Raw genomic sequence first — 18,532 nt, 5'->3', positions numbered from 1 at the left:
ACCTTACATCTGTGTAAGACACTAGCTATCAAACTACATAAGCCACAAATACAAAAAATAAAAACTATAAACAACTTCCACCTTATAACATCCGTCACCAAAACTGGTAATTTATTATAGTCTTTAACATACATTCTAAATTTCTTAACTAGTCAATATGCCTATATAGTATAACAAACATAGAAATGTGGTGATCATTTCCAATATGGGATTTCTATTACTTGGATTTAAATAGTTTAGGATTGAGATATTTGATCTTTCTAAACGTAGATGACTAAAACTATCCCCGTAATTTCTAGATGTGTAGTTGTTAGTCATTTTATTTCTAGACATTAATAAATCGTTATATACTACTTAGTAGTACGATGAAGTCTATGAACATCCGAGTGAATTACAATAGCTATTTGTGTTGAATTAATAATAATGATAATACTAAATTATTATATGAAAAAAATTAATCTAAGACTAACAAGATCATATATAATAAAAATACTATATCAAAAATATGGTATGTAACCTCCTGTTAGCTTGGTTCGACCAACAACAGGGATTTAAATTCCCATATTAGTCATGTTACAATAATAAGGATAACTATAACTTCATGAATTAAATATATGGATAACTAAGTATCCTTATGATACATGTACTAAACTAAATACAAGGGAGTATGTAACGAGTGAGAATACCATCGAATGTCGGTCAAAAAGGAATATCAATCTTACTAAAATTCTTAGAATGGACTAAGTCTAGATATGAACAAACTCAAATATCTTATCTCCATAATAATAAATATAAACTAAATACCCTAAACAAAACAATAACACTTGAACTTGTGCTCCTGCCGTCGAACGAGTATATAGCATCAAAGCAATTTTAATCATCACTTTGTCAAGCAATTTTTGGTAAGTTTAAGTAATTTTCATTATTATTTTAAAATATCTTATATATATATAAATCTATGGTAAAATTCTTATAAGATATTTCTATTTTTATTTTGTAAAGGTATTTTAAGGAGTGATCATCAACTTTGGTGGTAAAATTCTTAATCTCTACCTTTTAATATATATATATATATATATATATTATATTTATGTATAATATTTGTAATCAATTTGATGAGTGTATATATATGGCTAAATTTCAAAAGATAATATAAGATTTTTATATATTAAAAGTATGATTAATTAGTAAATAAATTATGGAATCGATGGAGCATGGTAAAAGCCATATTGTTATAAAATTGTGTGCTGTCATGAACTTAAATGTTTGACAAGTCGTAAAGGCAATCTGGAAAGTTATATAATTATAAACATATATTAACGACCGATCTATATAAGTTTTTGTGGAGTTTGGAAGTCTAGATAATTGTTTTGAGTAGGGATGAGCTTCAAAAAGTGTGTGTGAGTGTTTCAGAATCTGGACAGATTCGGTTTGTTAACTTTGAAAGGTCGTATCTTGGTCATGGAAGATGGTTAAGTCACATTTTTGGTGTCTAAAATTAGGTTCAGGAAGTCTACTTTCTGTTGGAAGTGGATTCGTGTCAAAATATGAAGTTTAAGGTTGTCAAACGAATTTTATAACAAAACTGTGCAAAGCTGAGTTTTCCGAACAGATTTAGGTCGACTTCAAACAGTCATATCTTGGTCGATTTTATGAACTAGAAGATTATTTTTTTTTTCTAGAAACATTTTTAAGATGTTAAGAGGATACAGTAAAAATTTGGATTTTTTTTTAAGCTTCGAAGGCCCTTAATTTTTATAAAACTTTTCTGCAAGCAAACAGTGAATTTTCTGACTAGTCTGTGATTATGGAATTTTTAAAAATAGTTAACGTGCGAAATAAATTAAGTAAAAATTCATGTAAGTTTAAAACACTCTAAGGTTACAGTAGTTAAAATTTGAAAGCTTGAATTGTTCGTTTCATCCTAATAAAAAATAGATAAAGTTACCAAAAATTTCAGTGAATAAGAGTTTATAGAATTCAATCATAATTCATTAAAACAAATACTCTATATTAAGTTATGTAACTTGTAACTTAATAATATATGACAAATCAGTTGGGAATATTTTGAAAGTAGCCACATATATGTATATCATCAAATACGGGTTACAATGGACAGTTCTTGACCATGTCCATAATTATAACTTGTTCACATATATGTTATGTAGATTCTAGCGACCTTGTTGGACTTTGCATAACTACTTGATTGTTGAGGTGAGTTTCGTGGCCCTTTTTTATACTATTTCTTTGGAGGAAAATGATGCTCAAAACATTTTTATTTCTTTACTAGCTGTGCGAAAACTAGTTTGCTTTATTGGACATATACGTGTACTTATGAAATGTGTATGTTAGCTTGTTTGCGTTGACTTCATGATGCAATAGATGTCTGTCAATATCCATTGAAGACAATTTATGGCAATGGATAACAATGATAACAAATAACCAACTATATACTCCAGCTGGTAGTTTGTTGGTATAACAATGTGTGATTGAGTTGTTGGCAAGTGATGTGATTGAGTTGTTGGCAAGTAGTGGTGAGTTTATGTTGTTGGATAACTATGATGGCATTGATCAGTATTGGTATGCATACATGCTATTACATGTTTATATTTACACTATTGTCCAAACCTCATTTATCATGCACAGCAAATTCATTTATATTCCTATAAACCTACGAACTCACCAACATTATGTTGACATTTTCGAGCATTCATTTTCAGGTAATAATAATGCTTAAGGAGACTGAGCATATGGGCTTTAGGAAGACCAATAAAGAGATCATTCATGGACTCCTTGCTACATTTCTTTTGTTATTTGAGCCGTGTTGCCTAGACTTATCCCGCTAGTGGGAATCACAAATATTTGGATTTCATTTAGTATGACTCTATTATAAAGTCCATGTGCTATTGCTATATCTTTTCGTCATATCCTACGATTCCGCCTAAGGTGGGGTGTGACACACCTTTTCTTTTTCTTTTAGAAAAGCAATTATTCACCTTTTAATACAAAGATTATTTGTCTAATTTGAAATAGATGAGATTTATATCTATTTATTTATGTTTTATTATAAATTTAACTTTTGAAAACATGCAATATACATTTTGTGATCAAACTACAATTAACCTTTTAATTATGTTTAATTAATCATTTCGTGATCAAACTAATTAATATATTACTTTAATATATCAAATAATATTATCAAGTTACCGTGTCATTTCGTGTGACCCCGTAGGTTTAAATTATTCTCGGATATGCGATTTATAATAAAATGATCACACTCCAACACTTATAGAATAGCACAATTATTAGTGTGAATAAACTTATACACACTTTTAGTTCAAATAACTTTAGACATATAAAAACATGACAAATTCTTTTAATAAATTTCACACTAAAAATGTGAATACTTATAATATTATTTGTAGCGTATGTGTCAATGACTCGATGCGTCATGAATCTAGAATATTATATGTGCTATGGATTTTAAGTTTGTTTTGAGGTATATGAGGAAAACATGTGGTGTATGTTAGAGTACTTAATGTGTTTGGGCTTATTATGCGATGGCCACCTTTACTAGACCAAATTAATAGGAGTTACTTTAGTGGTCCAAATCATTAAGTTTCATCTCAATCTCATCTTTTATTTTTTTATTTTTATTTTTTTTATTATTATTTTTTTTTTAACATTCAATCTCAACTTTTTTATATTTTTGGCTTTTAGTCCCATCTGTATGTATTAATTATAGTTTTAGGTAATCGTTCGATCAAAATCCAAGTGAATCTTGGTCGTCGATCAAGTTCTAACGGTTGCTTTTGCGCCAAAATCGCATACTTTGGTTGTGTGATCGTTTTCTAAAACTGATTTTCAAATAATAAGCCCTAACTTTACTTAGTCACAACTATATAGTATAACAATAGCAATTAATTATTGTATATAGCTTATATCAAAAATAAAAATAAAAAACTCAATGTAAGTTTATGATCATGTTCAATTAAGTTTTTCAACAAGTTTGGTTGGAACAACTATAAACAAGCAATAACTACTGCCCAATTAAGTAGACCATAAAACTAGTCTATAATCTATCCAATAAATACTAGTAAAACCTAAATAATAAAAGATGTATGTAACAGAATAATGTTATAGTGCAGACTGAAATGTTTCAATTTGAAAATAGTCATGGCGACAAACTTATTATGTATTTAAGGTGAAGAAGCTAACCAACTTGTTTTTTAATTGTAACAAAACTCATCATGAAGGTAACCAAGTTGATATAAAATGCAAGCCATGTTACAAATTTATTTAGTTACCAACAGCCTTGTCGATCGATCTAACACTCAAGCGGAGGCGCTTCGACCTCTTGAAGCGCAACAAGCTTCGCTTCACCACCAATGTCTTCGGGTAACACCTCTTTCCCGACTTCCACAATGAAGCGTTGTCTTTGTTCATCGTTTGTTACAATAACAATCTATATCGACCGACAATTAATTAAGAGTTCAAATAGTGACCTTTTTTACTTTGAAAATTATTCGAAAAGTTTGATTTATAAATATATATTTACCTTGTCCAATGTAGGTTTCTCAATGAAATAAGATATCATCTTCCAAACTTTGACGAAGAACCGAGGCATATTTAATATGTATAATCGTTCTAAGCGTTCTGGGTAGTAGGCCTATCCGAAGTTTCAATAGTACTAATTAGTTTCACCATTTCAAAAGAAAGAAGAGTTGTAATTGAGAAGAACATTTAAAAGAAATAATATTGAAAAGAACATTTAAAAGATGATTTTTTTACCTGTAAAAACTGAAATCCGGATATCAACCCATGAGCATCGACGTTCTTGTAATTTATCTGTTGCAGATCAATAATCACAATCATCTTCTCGTTTCCAATTTCTTTGCCTCTAATTCCACTGAAACGATGTCATGAACAGCATTTTATTTTGTATTTTAAAGATGTGCTACAGGGGAAGTATTTTAATTAAACTACTGCATATAATTTAAAAATGACATACCTTGCAATTACTTTGTCAAGGGCATGGACAATATATTCTGCATTTTCGATAAGAAGTAAAAGTTATAACTTAGATGTGTAAGACATACATATTATCTTGATCTTGATTGAAGTCAATATAAAATGCTCGTTAGCCCGGTTTGTAAGATTAAAAAATGACTAGTATAATTATTAATTAGAAAATTATGAGAGCAAAAAAGTTACTCTTGAATTGGTGCTGATCTTTAGAAGGATAATGCTTCCTAGCGAGAAGAATCGTAACAGGACGTCCGGTCTTGGACAATCCCTGAAGAAGGATCTTTTTAGGTTTCAATTCGTCGAGAACTTCAGAATCGGGAATGATCCCTAGTGGTACAAAAGAAGCCCTCCATTTTTGCCATGTAACGAACATCTTTGCAGCTTTCTTTGGATCCATGGATCTTGCTACCAAGAACCTCTCTAGTGTTGGATCTCCATACTTCTACATATTACACAAAATCCGGACATATATAATTGATTAACATATAATGCAAAACTATAAGCATAAATATTCTTGTCCACTTTTTGAACATTTTCAGCTTTCTTACAACTACTAGCTTCCAGCTACCACGAGCTACCGGCTATCAGCTAGTTTTGCCAAACATACTTCAAATATTTTACCCATTTAATCCACACTAGGTTACCCAAATAATTTCCATTTTACAAGTTGGAGAAACAAAAGTTGCATTATGATTTTTGGTAATGGTTAATTTACTTGTATTAGTTATGTGGAGATTTATTTCGGGTCGACATGAACTGATGTAATAATCCACATTGATATTGTGTTGATGACATGAAAAATATATATGTACATTACACACAAACGGATAACGAAGTAATCATATATCATATGTAAAAAGATAAATATATATATACATGATTAATTAATTAGCAAATTTAGATTAAGTAATTACCTCTACCGAAGATCCTTGTCCCTGAATGTATTCCTTCATCTGAGTGAGTTTGACTTCTCGATCTTTCTCCATTTTTAGAATTTAGAAAATTAGGTGCTTGAGAGAAAAGGGAAGACACTGTGAACTGTCACAAGAAAATAAAATGGTAGATGTGGAGCTCGCTTGTACTATTACTACTATATATATATCCTGCCAAATTTGTATGGACCTAACATATATATAGTATCAAAGTTGTAACCAAGCAAAGCGTATGTGGATAGTGATAAATCCATAACAATTTTTAACCATTTACAATAATAATGCATGATGTATATAATTATACGCTGTGTAGTACAATATATACAATTGGTGGGGATGGCTAAAAGTTGTAAACTTTTACCACTACCCATAGCTTTATACTAGTTACTTTTTAAGACTAAAAAAGTCAAAATTTTCAATGAAAGAGATACGATCATGGATGACCTCGTTCTGCTTGCTGCTTAGTCGACTACCGGATTTGAGAGGTAGTCAATGGTGGTGGTGATGGTGGTGTAAAACAGGTCTATGATGACCTTAATTTGTTTATCCAAAAAAATATTGTGTTTTTGTTAATAAATTTAAATATGATATTTTGTAGAATAACCAAAGGAAAAGGTTTTTGATTACAAAGTTTGATACATAATTTACATCGTATTAGACTATTAGTTTAGAGTAGGCTTGACTTAATGGGTTTGAATACAAAATTTGATACATAATTACATCCCAATATCATTAACCAAACAAATTTAATGGAAATGAAAATCATTTCATTCATATTCGTATTCATAAATCAATGCACCTTAAGTAAATAAGGAATTCTTTTCGGATGCATAAACGAATCGAAAGATAGACTTGCTGTACAGTTGTATGTGTTTATTGGTTTTAAGTTTAAAAAAGTATTGTACATTTGTGTTTGTTTAATTTATGTACATTTCATAAAGTCCTTATTTGAAAATCAACATACTCAAATGCATGAGGAAAATGCTTACATTCATTAAGTACTCATTTGGACATGTACAAACACATACTTGAAGAAAACGTTAAATGTATCTTAAAAGTTGCATTTAACCTAAATAAAAAAAAATAGCTTTACATATTAAAAACTTACATCCTGAATTTTATGATATATTTATAAATATATATATATATATATATATATATATATATATATATATATTCTTTTTTTAATACTTCTTACTACAGCCCTTAGGTTGTATATAGTCAAACCGATTGCATAGACATAAGAATAACTTGCACATTAAACTTATAACACCAAAATTTTGAGCACGAAACCTAGAGAGAGACAAAGACTTTTGCCTCCTCTTTTGAATTACTAGTTCAAGAGGTAATTGGCAAACGTTAGTTCTTTTACAAGTAAATATATACAATATACGACTAATAAACTCCTTTCCTGGTTGCTCATATTAAATTGGGGCAGCGTTGTTTAGGTGAAGAGGGCCTGGTTTTTGTTAGACCATTCTCATCGTTATAAAATTCTCTGCTCGGTTGGCGCAAAAAAACAAAAATAACTATTAAAAATTGTTTTAACCCTCCGACTTGTTGAGTCCATCAACTAAAGTTTGGCTGAAAAAATGTTTGACGTGACAACAACTTAAATGTTTGATAGTTGGTTCATTTATTTAATATTTTAAATTTTTTGAGTGGATTTGTTTTGTTTAGTGGGTGTGTAAATAATTTTATATAGTAATAAAAAATATTTTTATTGGGTTGTTAATGGGAGTGTAAAAATTGGTTTTAGTTGGGTTGGGTTGGGGATGAGGATGCTCTTAGGACCTAAAGTTAGAATAGTATTGTTGGGTTGGGTTGTGAATGGGGATGATGATGGTCTTAGGACCTAAAATTGCCTTTTAGTGGGTCTCGTTGTATTTATTTATTTCCCGGTCTTATTCATACTTTCTTATAAAAATTATAGGGTTGGTGTTGAAAGTTTAGAAATTTTGGAACATAAAAAATTACCAACTTAGCCTTCCCCTTAAAACAAAACACATATATCCCCGTTCTTTCTTCCTCTCTATCAAAACAACACACACACAAAATATTCTTTCTTTTTATATATATATCAAAACAACACACCTTCCTTTATTTCTGTCAATAACCAGCACCGTCGTCCATCATCACCAACACCCCGGCGACCGCCCTCCATGATATTCACCGTAACGCACGGATACCATGCTCGTATTGATAATGTTTAGTCATTTATCTTTTGAGCCTAAATCATACTTTCTAAAATAAAGCCTTGTTGATTTAAAAAATTTACATATTTATATTTGACGATATCAAGCCTTAAGACTCATATTTAGTGTACTAAAAAACATAGACCTCTCAAAGCAGGTCTGCTCTTAAGGGTGGACAAAATGGACGATGGGTCGAGGTCCATTTTTTTAGGTGGCCCGATTTTTATATTTTTTTAATGTTATATATATAGGTTTTAGGTAGAATAAAACAAGTATTAAAGTAAAACTGATAAAACAATATGTTTCTCTTCACTCAAAATCACCGTGGATGATGAAAATCATCGTGCATCAATTGCTTCGTGAATCTTCACACATCAATTTAATCATGATCTAAAGGTCAAGATCTTGTCTTATTTGTTTTGTTTTAATATTTCTTTTACAATACATAACCCCTATATATAATATAAAATTAAAACTTTTACCGTCTTAAAAGGGAAAAAAAAAGTTAAAGCAGTCATAATAATCGAAGTCAAGTGGTGCTCTCATTCTGTCACTGTGATCACAAGTTGTCCTTGTCCCCACCTTTCTTTTAATTTGCGGGTGATACTTTTCTCTTTGTTTTTATTTTATGTAGATAACGATTAATTGCAAACTTTTATTTTATGATTTTGTATTTTTTTTTAGTTTCTTGAAGAATAACTTTTGTTATGTTTATTGATATATCATTTATCGTCATTTTTAAAGATTAGTTTATATAATATAAACTCGTTGTTCAAAAAATATATATAGACATAAGTTGTTGTGCTTAACCTATGGGACCTTTTTTTACGCTCGGCCAACACCTATAAATCTTCGGGGCCGACACTGTCTCAAAGTTTTTGAGTTCAAAATGAGAGATATGCATGTATAGAGTATAGACATATGTGTTCAAAATCAGACCTTTAAAAATAACTAGGGGCTTAAAACTTAGCTTTAACCAATTTTCCATTTAAGACACCTATGTCGACTATATACCGGGTAGGTTACTTGTTGTCTTTTTCGTCTTTATTTCCACATTAAATTTCTTTTTGTTGAAATTGAGACAACTTTGGAGACTGGTTTCTAATTTTACCATTTTTGGTTTTTTGCTTGTGCATTTTTGTCGCAGTGGGGTTTTCTGGCAAAACCAATAAAGTAACAGAGATGGGCCATGTCTATCTTGGCTGCATACCCGTTATAGGCTTATAGCAGCCTAGTTATTGGGCTTTTTGTAAGCATAGGTTAATTGTTGTTGACTTTCACTTAATGGGCTTAAAATTAAATCTTCTAAGGTAGTAGCACAAGGCCATAAGCTATATTTACCCTCAAGTCTTCAAACCTTTATCTAACTTTTTGTTGAAAAAAATATGTATCTAAATGATATCTGTCTATTTTTATATATCGGTTAACTAGCTAATTAACCCGGGGTTAACCCGGGCCGCTTAATTAAAAAGTTAAAACCAAGAAGTATATAGAAATATGTATGTAATTTGTTGTCGATACATTATAATTTGATATTGAGATAACAAGATACTTGTAAAGATGAACATTAATATATAAAACCCGATTAAGGTGATGAAAAAGTAAAAGAACTACGATAAATCAATAGTAGATATAGATTTAAAAATAAAGAGTTAAGATAAAGTCGATCATTTTTTATATTAATTAAAAAAAAATTAAGGTTAGACAAATAAAATGGAAAAAAAAAGATGACATAAGGCCTAATAAAAAATATATTAAAACAAAATAAAAAATGATTATGACATCATATATGTTTTAAAAAATAGTTTAGTTTAAAATGTTGGCATGACAAATATGAAAAAAACTTCTAGAAACAATTTTTTTTTATTTATATAAGAGATGTTGCAATAGTCTAACTCGAGAGATTGGATGTTTTAAGACTTGCACGGTCATTTAATGGAAGTTGGAGACTCAATGGTTAAAATAAGAAATCACGAATACCAAATTTATTGAATGTGAAAGATGTCTCTTTTCAATGAGAGTCGTTCTCCTCCTCCTTTGTCAATTGATCAAATTAATCATAGGTTTGATTTATATGTCTATCAATCTAGTCGGATTCAAATTTATGAGTTGGTGAGTTCAAAATTTTCAACTCCATTCATAAATCTCATCTCAGACTAACGACATACTAACCTAGACCCCCAACCACATTAATACACGGGTTAAACATGTTGATCGGTTGGCAATTAAGTTGGTTTCAATTCAGTTTTAAGTTAATTGTGTTTGAAGTCAATATGTGGTGATTTATTTTCTCCAAAAATGTAGAATTATAATACTTAACACACGAATATACAGGGTAGGGTTAATTATATTATTCATTTCTAATTTCTAGAGTCCATCAAATGGTATTTAATTTTGTCGAATAAATCCAAAGTAATACATAAAACGAAAGTCCATTTCTTGCAATTCTAATTTGCGTAGGAGTACAAATTAAGCCAACATTGCAATCTTATTTTGAATGGTGAACCATAACATAGTAGATATAACATAATACAAGTTTAAGCAAGTGGTAGATGACCATTTAGCTAGATCATCAACTTAACATTCTAGTTGAGGTACTTGGACATCTTGAATCGGTACAAGCTTTGCGTTTCCACCAAGTTCCATGGGTAGCACCTCAATGCCAACTTCTTCGATAAATTGTTTTTTTTCTTTTTCATTGCTTACCATCATGATCTGTATCGTGATCAATTAGAAGTTAGAACACGACCTTTTCTTTGCGCAAAAATGGCCTTAACGGGATCCAATTCCGTTGTCAAGACATTTTATTCAAGACTAAATTTGTTCAAGGAATGTGGTATACCTTGTTTAATAATTCTTTCTCTATGAAAGGAGTAATCAATTTCCAAACACTCTTGAAAAACCATGGAATATTTATCAAGTATAATTTTGCTAATCGCTCCGGATAGTAATTCTACACAAATTGAACAAAATAAGGTTAATAAATACGATACAAAATTGGACACCTTACGATTAAGGAAAAACTATTGCATAATTTGCGTTAGGGCCGGACGGGCACATAAATATACATATATGAACATTTCAAGATGGAAAAATTACCTGCAAAATCTGAATTCCAGATATAAAAGCGCGAGTGTCAACGTTTTTATAGCTTAGTGTTTTTAAATCCATGATCTCAATGAACTTCTCATTTCCAATTTCTTTGCCTTTTATTCCACTGCAACGTGTTATGACGGAATAGCTTTTAATGGTTACTTAAACTATTAGCAAAAGGTGCTAAGTAGTCTCAAGAGTACAAAGGGAATAACAAAATGAAAGGGTGTGAAGTCAAAGCAATACTCACAAAACGAAAGGGGGTTTACTCTTGCATTTACCTTTTTTGTCCAATAAAATAGTAGATTTTTGGTCGGAGAGATACATACAAAACATTAGTATATCATTATTTATTTAACTTACTTCTTAGAGTTTTGTTTCGTATATACATACATTAAATTGAAAAAACTATATTAAATAGTTAAAATAGCTGTATATATTGATATTCTTGATTTGTATACTTATCCAAAATTTAAATTTATATATAGTTTGTATATTTATGACAGAAAAATAAACAGGACCTATATAAATAATATGTTTGAAAATTTTTAATTAGTTAAATGGAAGAAATATAATTAAAAAAAAATTCTCAAGCTAATAGATATCAAGTGTAATAATTACCAATTAAGTATTTAGATATGTTTTTTCAGCTATAGTTTTATAAATTATTGATGGAAGATAAATATTTTATAAATTTCCGAGACTTCTTCTATGATATTTTTATATAAGTAAAATTCAAAATTAAAAGTAAAAGCCAATTTGAGTAAATCGAAAGCTGTGATTAATCGATAAGTCATTTGAACAACTGTCTTTTGATATAAAAATGATGAAAATTTACAAATTTTGAAAATACAAGATTACATTAAACATAAAAGTAAAAAAAAAAAATTAAGACACATACTGGCCAACCCACAACATGATATTTTAAATTATTAACAATTAACTTCAAACTTTAATAATATATATCACATACCTTGCAATTCCTTTGTCATAAATATGAACAGCAAATTCTGCATTCCAAATGGAAAAAAGTAATTACATTGACAATATAATGTGTGGTTTATACATGTAAGAGATAATTTGTTTGATCAATTTTTAAGGAGAAGGTTTGTTAATGGACATGGTTTGTAGAAGAAAGATGAGATAATATTTACTTCAATAACACGTACTTCTATGTTAAAAATAAATAAAATTTAAGCAAACTAACTATTTTGTTTCAATTTTTCCTACTTGTTTATTATAAAAAGGTGAATCAGTAAAACATAAAATAAAGTTTAATTTAAAGAAACAATTTTAGAATAATGGTTTGCAAAATGCATCTTCTCAAAAGAATAACACCTTAACAATATACTCGTAATATTTTTTTTCATTCTTTATATATTAGATTCATACACAATTAAATTGTTGTACACCACTAAATATGTTTTAAGGAAAACATGTTTGATGGTTTCTAAAAAAGGTGATGTATGATTCACCACTCTAAAAATTAAAGAAAATGTAAATTTTGAGTATTGTCTTTTCATATTATCAAAGTTTTAATTTTAAAGAAAAGTCATTGAAAGAAAACTCATTTATGCTCACAACAAATTTTGAATTAAAAATAGAAAAGATTTTCTATTTTGTCCTCTGAAATTTATTAAGTATACACATTTAATCTCCGGTATGTTAAAATAGCAGTACCTAAGGATGTGTAATGTTGCAGTACGGATGGAACCATAAATACCCCTTAACTAACTATATTCCATGTTTCAGATAAGTGTGTGATTGAAGATGTCTAGCAATGTTTAACAACATAAGTGTGTGATTGAAGATGTCTAGCAATGTTTAACAACTTAGAAGTGTCAAAATACGTATTTATTTTAGACCAACAAATTAATTGTAACTCAAATAAATAGAAAAAAAATATAGTTACTCTTGAATTGGTTCTGATCTTTAACAGGAGAATGTTTGCCAGAATCAACCATCAATACAGCATGCCCAGTTTTAGATAAACCTTTAAGAATAAAGATATTTTTACATTCCAGTTGTGGAAGAACTTCAGAATCAGGGATGAAGCCTAGTGGAACAAAAGATTTCCTCCATTGTTGCCATTCTACAAACATCTTTGCAGCTTTCTTTGGATCCTTTGATTTTGCTATCAAGAACCTCTCTAGTGTTGGATCTCCATATTTCTGCACAATCCCGAAAACCATGATGGCATGATTGATACGAATTCAACGTCTCACAATATTTATCTCACACTCGTTTGCTTTAACTATCACATTTTGGTGAGAAGGTTTAAACCACGAGAGTAGTTAATTAATCCAATAAAGAAAAGGAAAATGATTAATCCTCCTACCTAGATAGCCTAATAATCTTCTTAATTATAAGATGATAACAAGTGTCAAAATTAAGATATAATATTAAGAAAAAGAATTAGTACGTTGAATCCACATGTCACAATCTTGTGAGGATTTTTAAACTAATTTTTAGAAAGATTTATTATTTTTTGAGAAAATAAAGGTATGTGTAATACCAATTCGTGGGGTGTATAATGTGACATTATAGAGAGTTTTTTTAAACAAAACTTGGATGATATATTATAAATATTATATATGTAATACAAGTACGAAAATTTATCATATTACATCTAAGTGTAATGGTCATTTAAAAACTAAAATTTCTGTGAAAACTAGAAAACTGACCAAAACACATTGTGATCTTAATATAACACAATGTATTTTAATTGGGTTTTCTAAAAACACAATATATTTTTATTGTATAATTTAAAAACAATTTGTGTTAGATTTTTTAATCATATTGTGTTTTTGATAGCACGTAAAAATCAAAAAAATTGAACATACTGTGATATGAACTTAACACAATGTATTTTCTAAATAAAAAATAAAAACACATTGTGTTAAATTTAAATCGCAATATGTTTTGGCTAGTTTTTTAGTTTTCACGAAAGTTTTAGTTTTCAAATGATGATAACCTATAAATCTAATACTGATGTTTTAATTTATACGTAAACTATAATTTCAATTTTACTTAATTCAAATATCTATAAATTAATCTTTATAGTTCACTGTCCGTGCCCATGCGGGTCTATTGGGCTTAAACACATAGCATTATGTGAATGATATGGTTCATGGATTGATGATTTTCGGGTTTCTTTGGAGAAAAAGAAAATTATTGAGCATGTAGTTTTCTGTGGATGGTAGGTATATGTTTTTCATTGAACAACATATATTCTACTTTCTCATACTTTTACATTACACAGATGTTTGGAATAAAACTCAAAATTCTCATAAAAACCTTATTAATCCACCCATAAATGTAATAAACGAGATTCGAACACATGTGGATGTTGGGTAATTTGGAAGTTTTTTAGAAATGAAGAATTCTTCTTGTTGGGAAAACATAAGAATGAATTCTTTTTTTATTCCGTTGTATTCTATTCTTATTGTGATGTAATTATACTCTTTGGAGCTAATGGTTGAATTTTTTTTTTATCTATTTTCAACCGTATAGAGGAAAAATATAAATTGTGTGGCACACATACATATCTTTAGGTTTAAACCTTAGAAATGCAAGTGTGATAGTTATACAGAAACATGAAATGCTAATAAATCAGAACAAAAGGTTACACCATGATGGCATACCTCAGTGGAAGATCCGAGCATCTGAATTTGTTCCTTCATCTGAATGAGACCGAGTTCGTCTGGATTAGCCATTTTAGGATTATACAAAGTGCAGTTAGTTGGGGATAAAGAAGATGAAACTGGGTATACTTATAAATGCGTGAGAGGGACCTAGCGATTCAAGTGTTAGTCACGTTTCATGGATGGATGTGTACTTTTGACAATTTAAAGAAAGTTCGGCAACAAAATGACTAGTAAGTAGACCATGGAGTCAAATACATACCACTAAAAGAAAGACGTACACAAAGTTGGGCACACAAATTGACTAGAGGAGACCAATGATTAATGTTAGGAAACACAATCTTAATCATGTCCTAAGTCCTAAGAAAATTAACATTAGGCAGTTGCTCAGTGCCGCCTTTTGCGGGTTTTGAGCCTCAATACCTCAACGGTGTATGGGGAGGTTAAGATGTAGGCAAACATTACCTCTACTTAAGTAGAGAGGCTGCTTCCATTTCTACCTAAATGGTAGAAAAGGCCTTCCAACCTTTGCATGAGATGAGGATCGAACTTATGACCTCTGTCTCCAGAGGTCAGGGTGTTTACCACTGATCCAACCATGATAGATACATATATATCCTATAACTAAAATAGGATGTTGGGGTACATTTGACACCCTAATCCCTTTTTCCCTCCTAATCTATGCTACGCACCCTCTCCTAATTTATTGGGTTTTTTTTTGTCTATCATAAATTTTTTCCTATGAAAACAAATATTTTCTAATTTTAAAGATATATACTAACCTTAAAACATTCTTAATACGTTATTATATATACAACCTAAATTTTATTAATTATTCTCATCCATATTTTTTCCCTCTCTAATATCTTTAAAAAAACTCACATATGTTTTATTTATATCACTTTAATTTTATTTTTTGTATTTTCTTCATATTTGTTCATTATTTAATATTGAATTGTTATATTATAATTATTTTTCATCTCTTTTAATTAAGTTTGTTATATTTTTATATTCACCAGTTCTATTATATATCATTTTGATATTTACCTTTGATTTGTATACTTTAAGATTATCCGTCCATTTGATGGGCCTGAAAACTAGTGAAGGAACTCCGTGATCTTCACACAATTTTCCCTAGCTTTCTTTGATTCTTTGATTAATCCCCATCCCTATGGGTTTTACTGATAACAACATAAGGTTGTAATTAGCTTGCATAAAAATGTGTACTATGTATCATAAAATACAAAGATGGATATCTTATATGAAAACTATAATTTTCTTTATGTATGTTAACTTAATGAAAAAAATTCATTAATATATACTATTTACTATACCATAATTGACGGTGTAAGGAAACTAATGTACCTATTTTATGTAACATAAAGTCATAAACTCTTATAGAGGGTTGTGAATGGCATAAAATGTCACACCCGGTTGTTATTATGATACCATTAAAATCCTTCACCTAATATAAAAAAGGTTGTAAAAGTTTGACTGGAACATAGGCCCAATAAAAATAGAAGCCGTATGGGTACTTTTTTATGGCCACGATAATTTATATATCTTAAACTCAAACTTAGTTGAATTTTGTAGACAAGATTAATTTTTCTTATAGAAAAATCTAACTCAAAAAATCCAATATTCGGTGTGCACAAATAATCCTTAACCCTAACTTAGTGTGTTTATAATCCCTACCCATAGCACGGTATATATAGACCAACCAAAACATGTTAGACTATAACTAGGATTTCACTAATTATCTAGACACATAATTAGCAAACACAAATAAGGAAATTATTAACTATCATATTTGAGTTGAACTTGGACTACACTTCAATCATTATTGTTGTAGAACTCGATCTATGCATCTAGCCATAACCGAGCTCAAAAATTCGCCAACAATCACACCCGAATTTCTGAGTCATAAAAGTAACTCTTGCACATCACGTAATGATCACATCTCATTGAACATTTGAACCTTGCACACGCCAAGGTCTTATCACTGGATCCACCTTTTGTTTGTCTCCAAAAATATGTTCAACTATCACTTGTTTGTTCTCAACACAATCACGTTGAGGTTTCGCAACTCGCAGTCGAGTTTTGTAGAGACGATTTCCACTCCGTGAAACTTCCATAAACAATCTTCCACTTTTATCTCGCATGGTTAAGAAATCACCTTGAAGACGAATATCGCAACCAGTTATCGTAGCTTGTCCTAGACTGATCACGTTACTTTGGAGAGATGGAATATAGTAAACATCTTTTACTAACTTTCGTTCTCCACTCTTTCCTTCAAACAAGTTTATGTCCACACCTGACCCATCTCCAAATTTTACCTTTCTAGTTATAAGTTTATTCAATTCGGAAAAGTAAGAACGATTACCAGTCATGTGGTTACTCACGCCGTTGTCAAAGTACCATATATCATCATCATCTGTTCTAGTCTCGATCTTTGGAGGGATGAACTTATCTTCATTCAAATAAATCTTTTCTTGAAACCGATTCATCATAAACAAAGTTCCTTCCTCATAATCCGTATCTCCTTCTTGTATCACATTGAGATTTGCTTCATGGTTTTGGAGTCAATCTGGGCATTTAGAGACAAAGTGTCCGTACTTGTCACAACGATAACACTTGATACTTGAGAGGTCACGTTGTCCACGAACACGACCAGGATCACGAATGTTCAAACCACAACTTTTACCCTTGTTTGAGTCTCGATTCTTGTTGGAACTTTGAGCTTTAGAAAAGAACAACTTTCTTTGAGTCCCGTTTTCATTATCATCCTCTTTGATTTTTTCTTCATAAGCTTTCAATCTTCCAACCACATCTTCATACCCAATCTTTTTAAGATCTAGAACTTGCTCGAGTGACGCCACAAATTGTAGAAAACGTTTGGGAAGACTTGTGAGAAATTTCTTTACCAATCTCTGTTCGGGTATTACTTCACGAAGTGAGGCGGATTTGGAAGCTATACGAGAAAACTTTGCTGCAAAATCATCTATTGTGTTGTTGTTTTGTATCTTCAATTTTTCAAATCGGTAAATAAAGTTTGAAGCCTCGCTTCCTTCACGCGTTCAACACCAAGATTTTGTGTTTTAATCGCCTCCCACATCTCCTTACCGGTTTTGAGTTGCCCAATTTGAAGAATCAAATCTTCCGGTATCGACTGAAATAGGAGAGCTTTCACCATATTGTTCATCTTAGCGTCAACTAAACACGGAGATACCACTTTCCATATTCCATGAATCCCAATAATCACTTCCATTCGCAAGCTCCAAATTGCATAATTAGTTGACTTTAACATTGGACATTGAAATGACAATATGTTCGTTTCTTTCACCGATGGTGATGCGTTATTATCTCCCATCGATAAGTCTAAATGAAATATTCTGTTGCTGCTCGAATTCAAGACTGAAAGAAAAGACAAAGGTAAAATCCTTTAGTTTTGGCGGCTGTTACTTGCGGCTTCACGTAAGAATTTTAACTCTCCTCCTTCGCAATTAATTCTCCTCGTACAATCCCCACGCTTAGACGCCAATTAATTCGACTATTGGCAAAAAGAATCATATAATATGGCGGCAAAAATTAATTCCCCAAGAATTAATTACACCCGCCAATTGATACACCAACTTTAGAA

The 18,532-nt window shown here is 30.3% G+C and overlaps 3 protein-coding genes and 1 long non-coding RNA gene across 5 annotated transcripts; 1 reads left to right on the top strand and 3 right to left on the bottom strand.

Annotated features, from left to right (window-relative positions):
* The first annotated feature begins 776 nt into the window (after positions 1–776).
* On the top strand, positions 777–2,894 carry LOC122594920. 2 transcript variants are annotated; one of them, XR_006323149.1, is made up of 4 exons: positions 777–902; positions 1,003–1,033; positions 2,169–2,214; positions 2,721–2,894. It is a non-coding gene; the product is annotated as an uncharacterized LOC122594920 (long non-coding RNA). The 2 variants fall into 2 exon arrangements; XR_006323150.1 differs by lacking the exon at positions 2,169–2,214.
* Positions 2,895–4,177: 1,283 nt separating this feature from the next.
* On the bottom strand, positions 4,178–6,107 carry LOC122596149 (CRAL-TRIO domain-containing protein YKL091C-like). Its single transcript, XM_043768679.1, has 6 exons — positions 5,943–6,107; positions 5,215–5,470; positions 5,012–5,048; positions 4,792–4,909; positions 4,559–4,669; positions 4,178–4,465 (listed from the first exon to the last, which is right to left on the bottom strand). Exons 1-6 carry the CDS (start codon positions 6,012–6,014, stop codon positions 4,328–4,330), a joined length of 732 nt encoding a protein of 243 aa, XP_043624614.1. The 5' UTR covers positions 6,015–6,107; the 3' UTR covers positions 4,178–4,327.
* A 4,464-nt stretch (positions 6,108–10,571) lies between these two features.
* LOC122596400 (CRAL-TRIO domain-containing protein YKL091C-like) lies at positions 10,572–15,045 on the bottom strand. The gene is made up of 6 exons (XM_043768970.1): positions 14,893–15,045; positions 13,161–13,419; positions 12,222–12,258; positions 11,255–11,372; positions 10,998–11,108; positions 10,572–10,870 (listed from the first exon to the last, which is right to left on the bottom strand). Exons 1-6 carry the CDS (start codon positions 14,962–14,964, stop codon positions 10,733–10,735), a joined length of 735 nt encoding a protein of 244 aa, XP_043624905.1. The 5' UTR covers positions 14,965–15,045; the 3' UTR covers positions 10,572–10,732.
* A 1,808-nt stretch (positions 15,046–16,853) lies between these two features.
* On the bottom strand, positions 16,854–18,262 carry LOC122597301. The gene is made up of 3 exons (XM_043769913.1): positions 17,966–18,262; positions 17,534–17,915; positions 16,854–17,458 (listed from the first exon to the last, which is right to left on the bottom strand). The coding sequence occupies exons 1-3, from the start codon at positions 18,260–18,262 to the stop codon at positions 16,854–16,856; spliced, it is 1,284 nt and encodes a 427-aa protein (XP_043625848.1).
* Between the last annotated feature and the right edge of the window lie 270 nt (positions 18,263–18,532).

This window comes from Erigeron canadensis, chromosome 4 (assembly GCF_010389155.1).
Source record: "Erigeron canadensis isolate Cc75 chromosome 4, C_canadensis_v1, whole genome shotgun sequence".
In the NCBI taxonomy this organism is placed as follows: domain Eukaryota; kingdom Viridiplantae; phylum Streptophyta; class Magnoliopsida; order Asterales; family Asteraceae; genus Erigeron; species Erigeron canadensis.
Note: the sequence above shows the minus strand (reverse complement) of the source record. Positions and strands in the feature narration are given on the sequence as shown.

Bases quoted from the DNA above. Each gene is read 5' to 3' on its own strand.
- LOC122596149 (XM_043768679.1), bottom strand. From the start codon at position 6,014: ATGGAGAAAGATCGAGAAGTCAAACTCACTCAGATGAAGGAATACATT. The intron at 5,471-5,942 runs GTAATTACTTAA...TGTAATATGTAG, and splicing joins GACAAGGATCTTCGGTAGAG to AAGTATGGAGATCCAACACT. The intron at 4,670-4,791 runs GTAAAAAAATCA...AACTTCGGATAG, and splicing joins CCGGATTTCAGTTTTTACAG to GCCTACTACCCAGAACGCTT.
- LOC122596400 (XM_043768970.1), bottom strand. From the start codon at position 14,964: ATGGCTAATCCAGACGAACTCGGTCTCATTCAGATGAAGGAACAAATT. The intron at 12,259-13,160 runs GTAACTATATTT...TTTGGAATGCAG, and splicing joins AGATCAGAACCAATTCAAGA to AATTTGCTGTTCATATTTAT. The intron at 10,871-10,997 runs GTATACCACATT...ATCACGATACAG, and splicing joins AGAAAGAATTATTAAACAAG to ATCATGATGGTAAGCAATGA.
- LOC122597301 (XM_043769913.1), bottom strand. From the start codon at position 18,262: ATGGGAGATAATAACGCATCACCATCGGTGAAAGAAACGAACATATTG. The intron at 17,916-17,965 runs GTGAAGGAAGCG...GAAAAATTGAAG, and splicing joins AAAATCTTGGTGTTGAACGC to ATACAAAACAACAACACAAT. The intron at 17,459-17,533 runs GTATCAAGTGTT...AAAACCATGAAG, and splicing joins TGGACAACGTGACCTCTCAA to CAAATCTCAATGTGATACAA.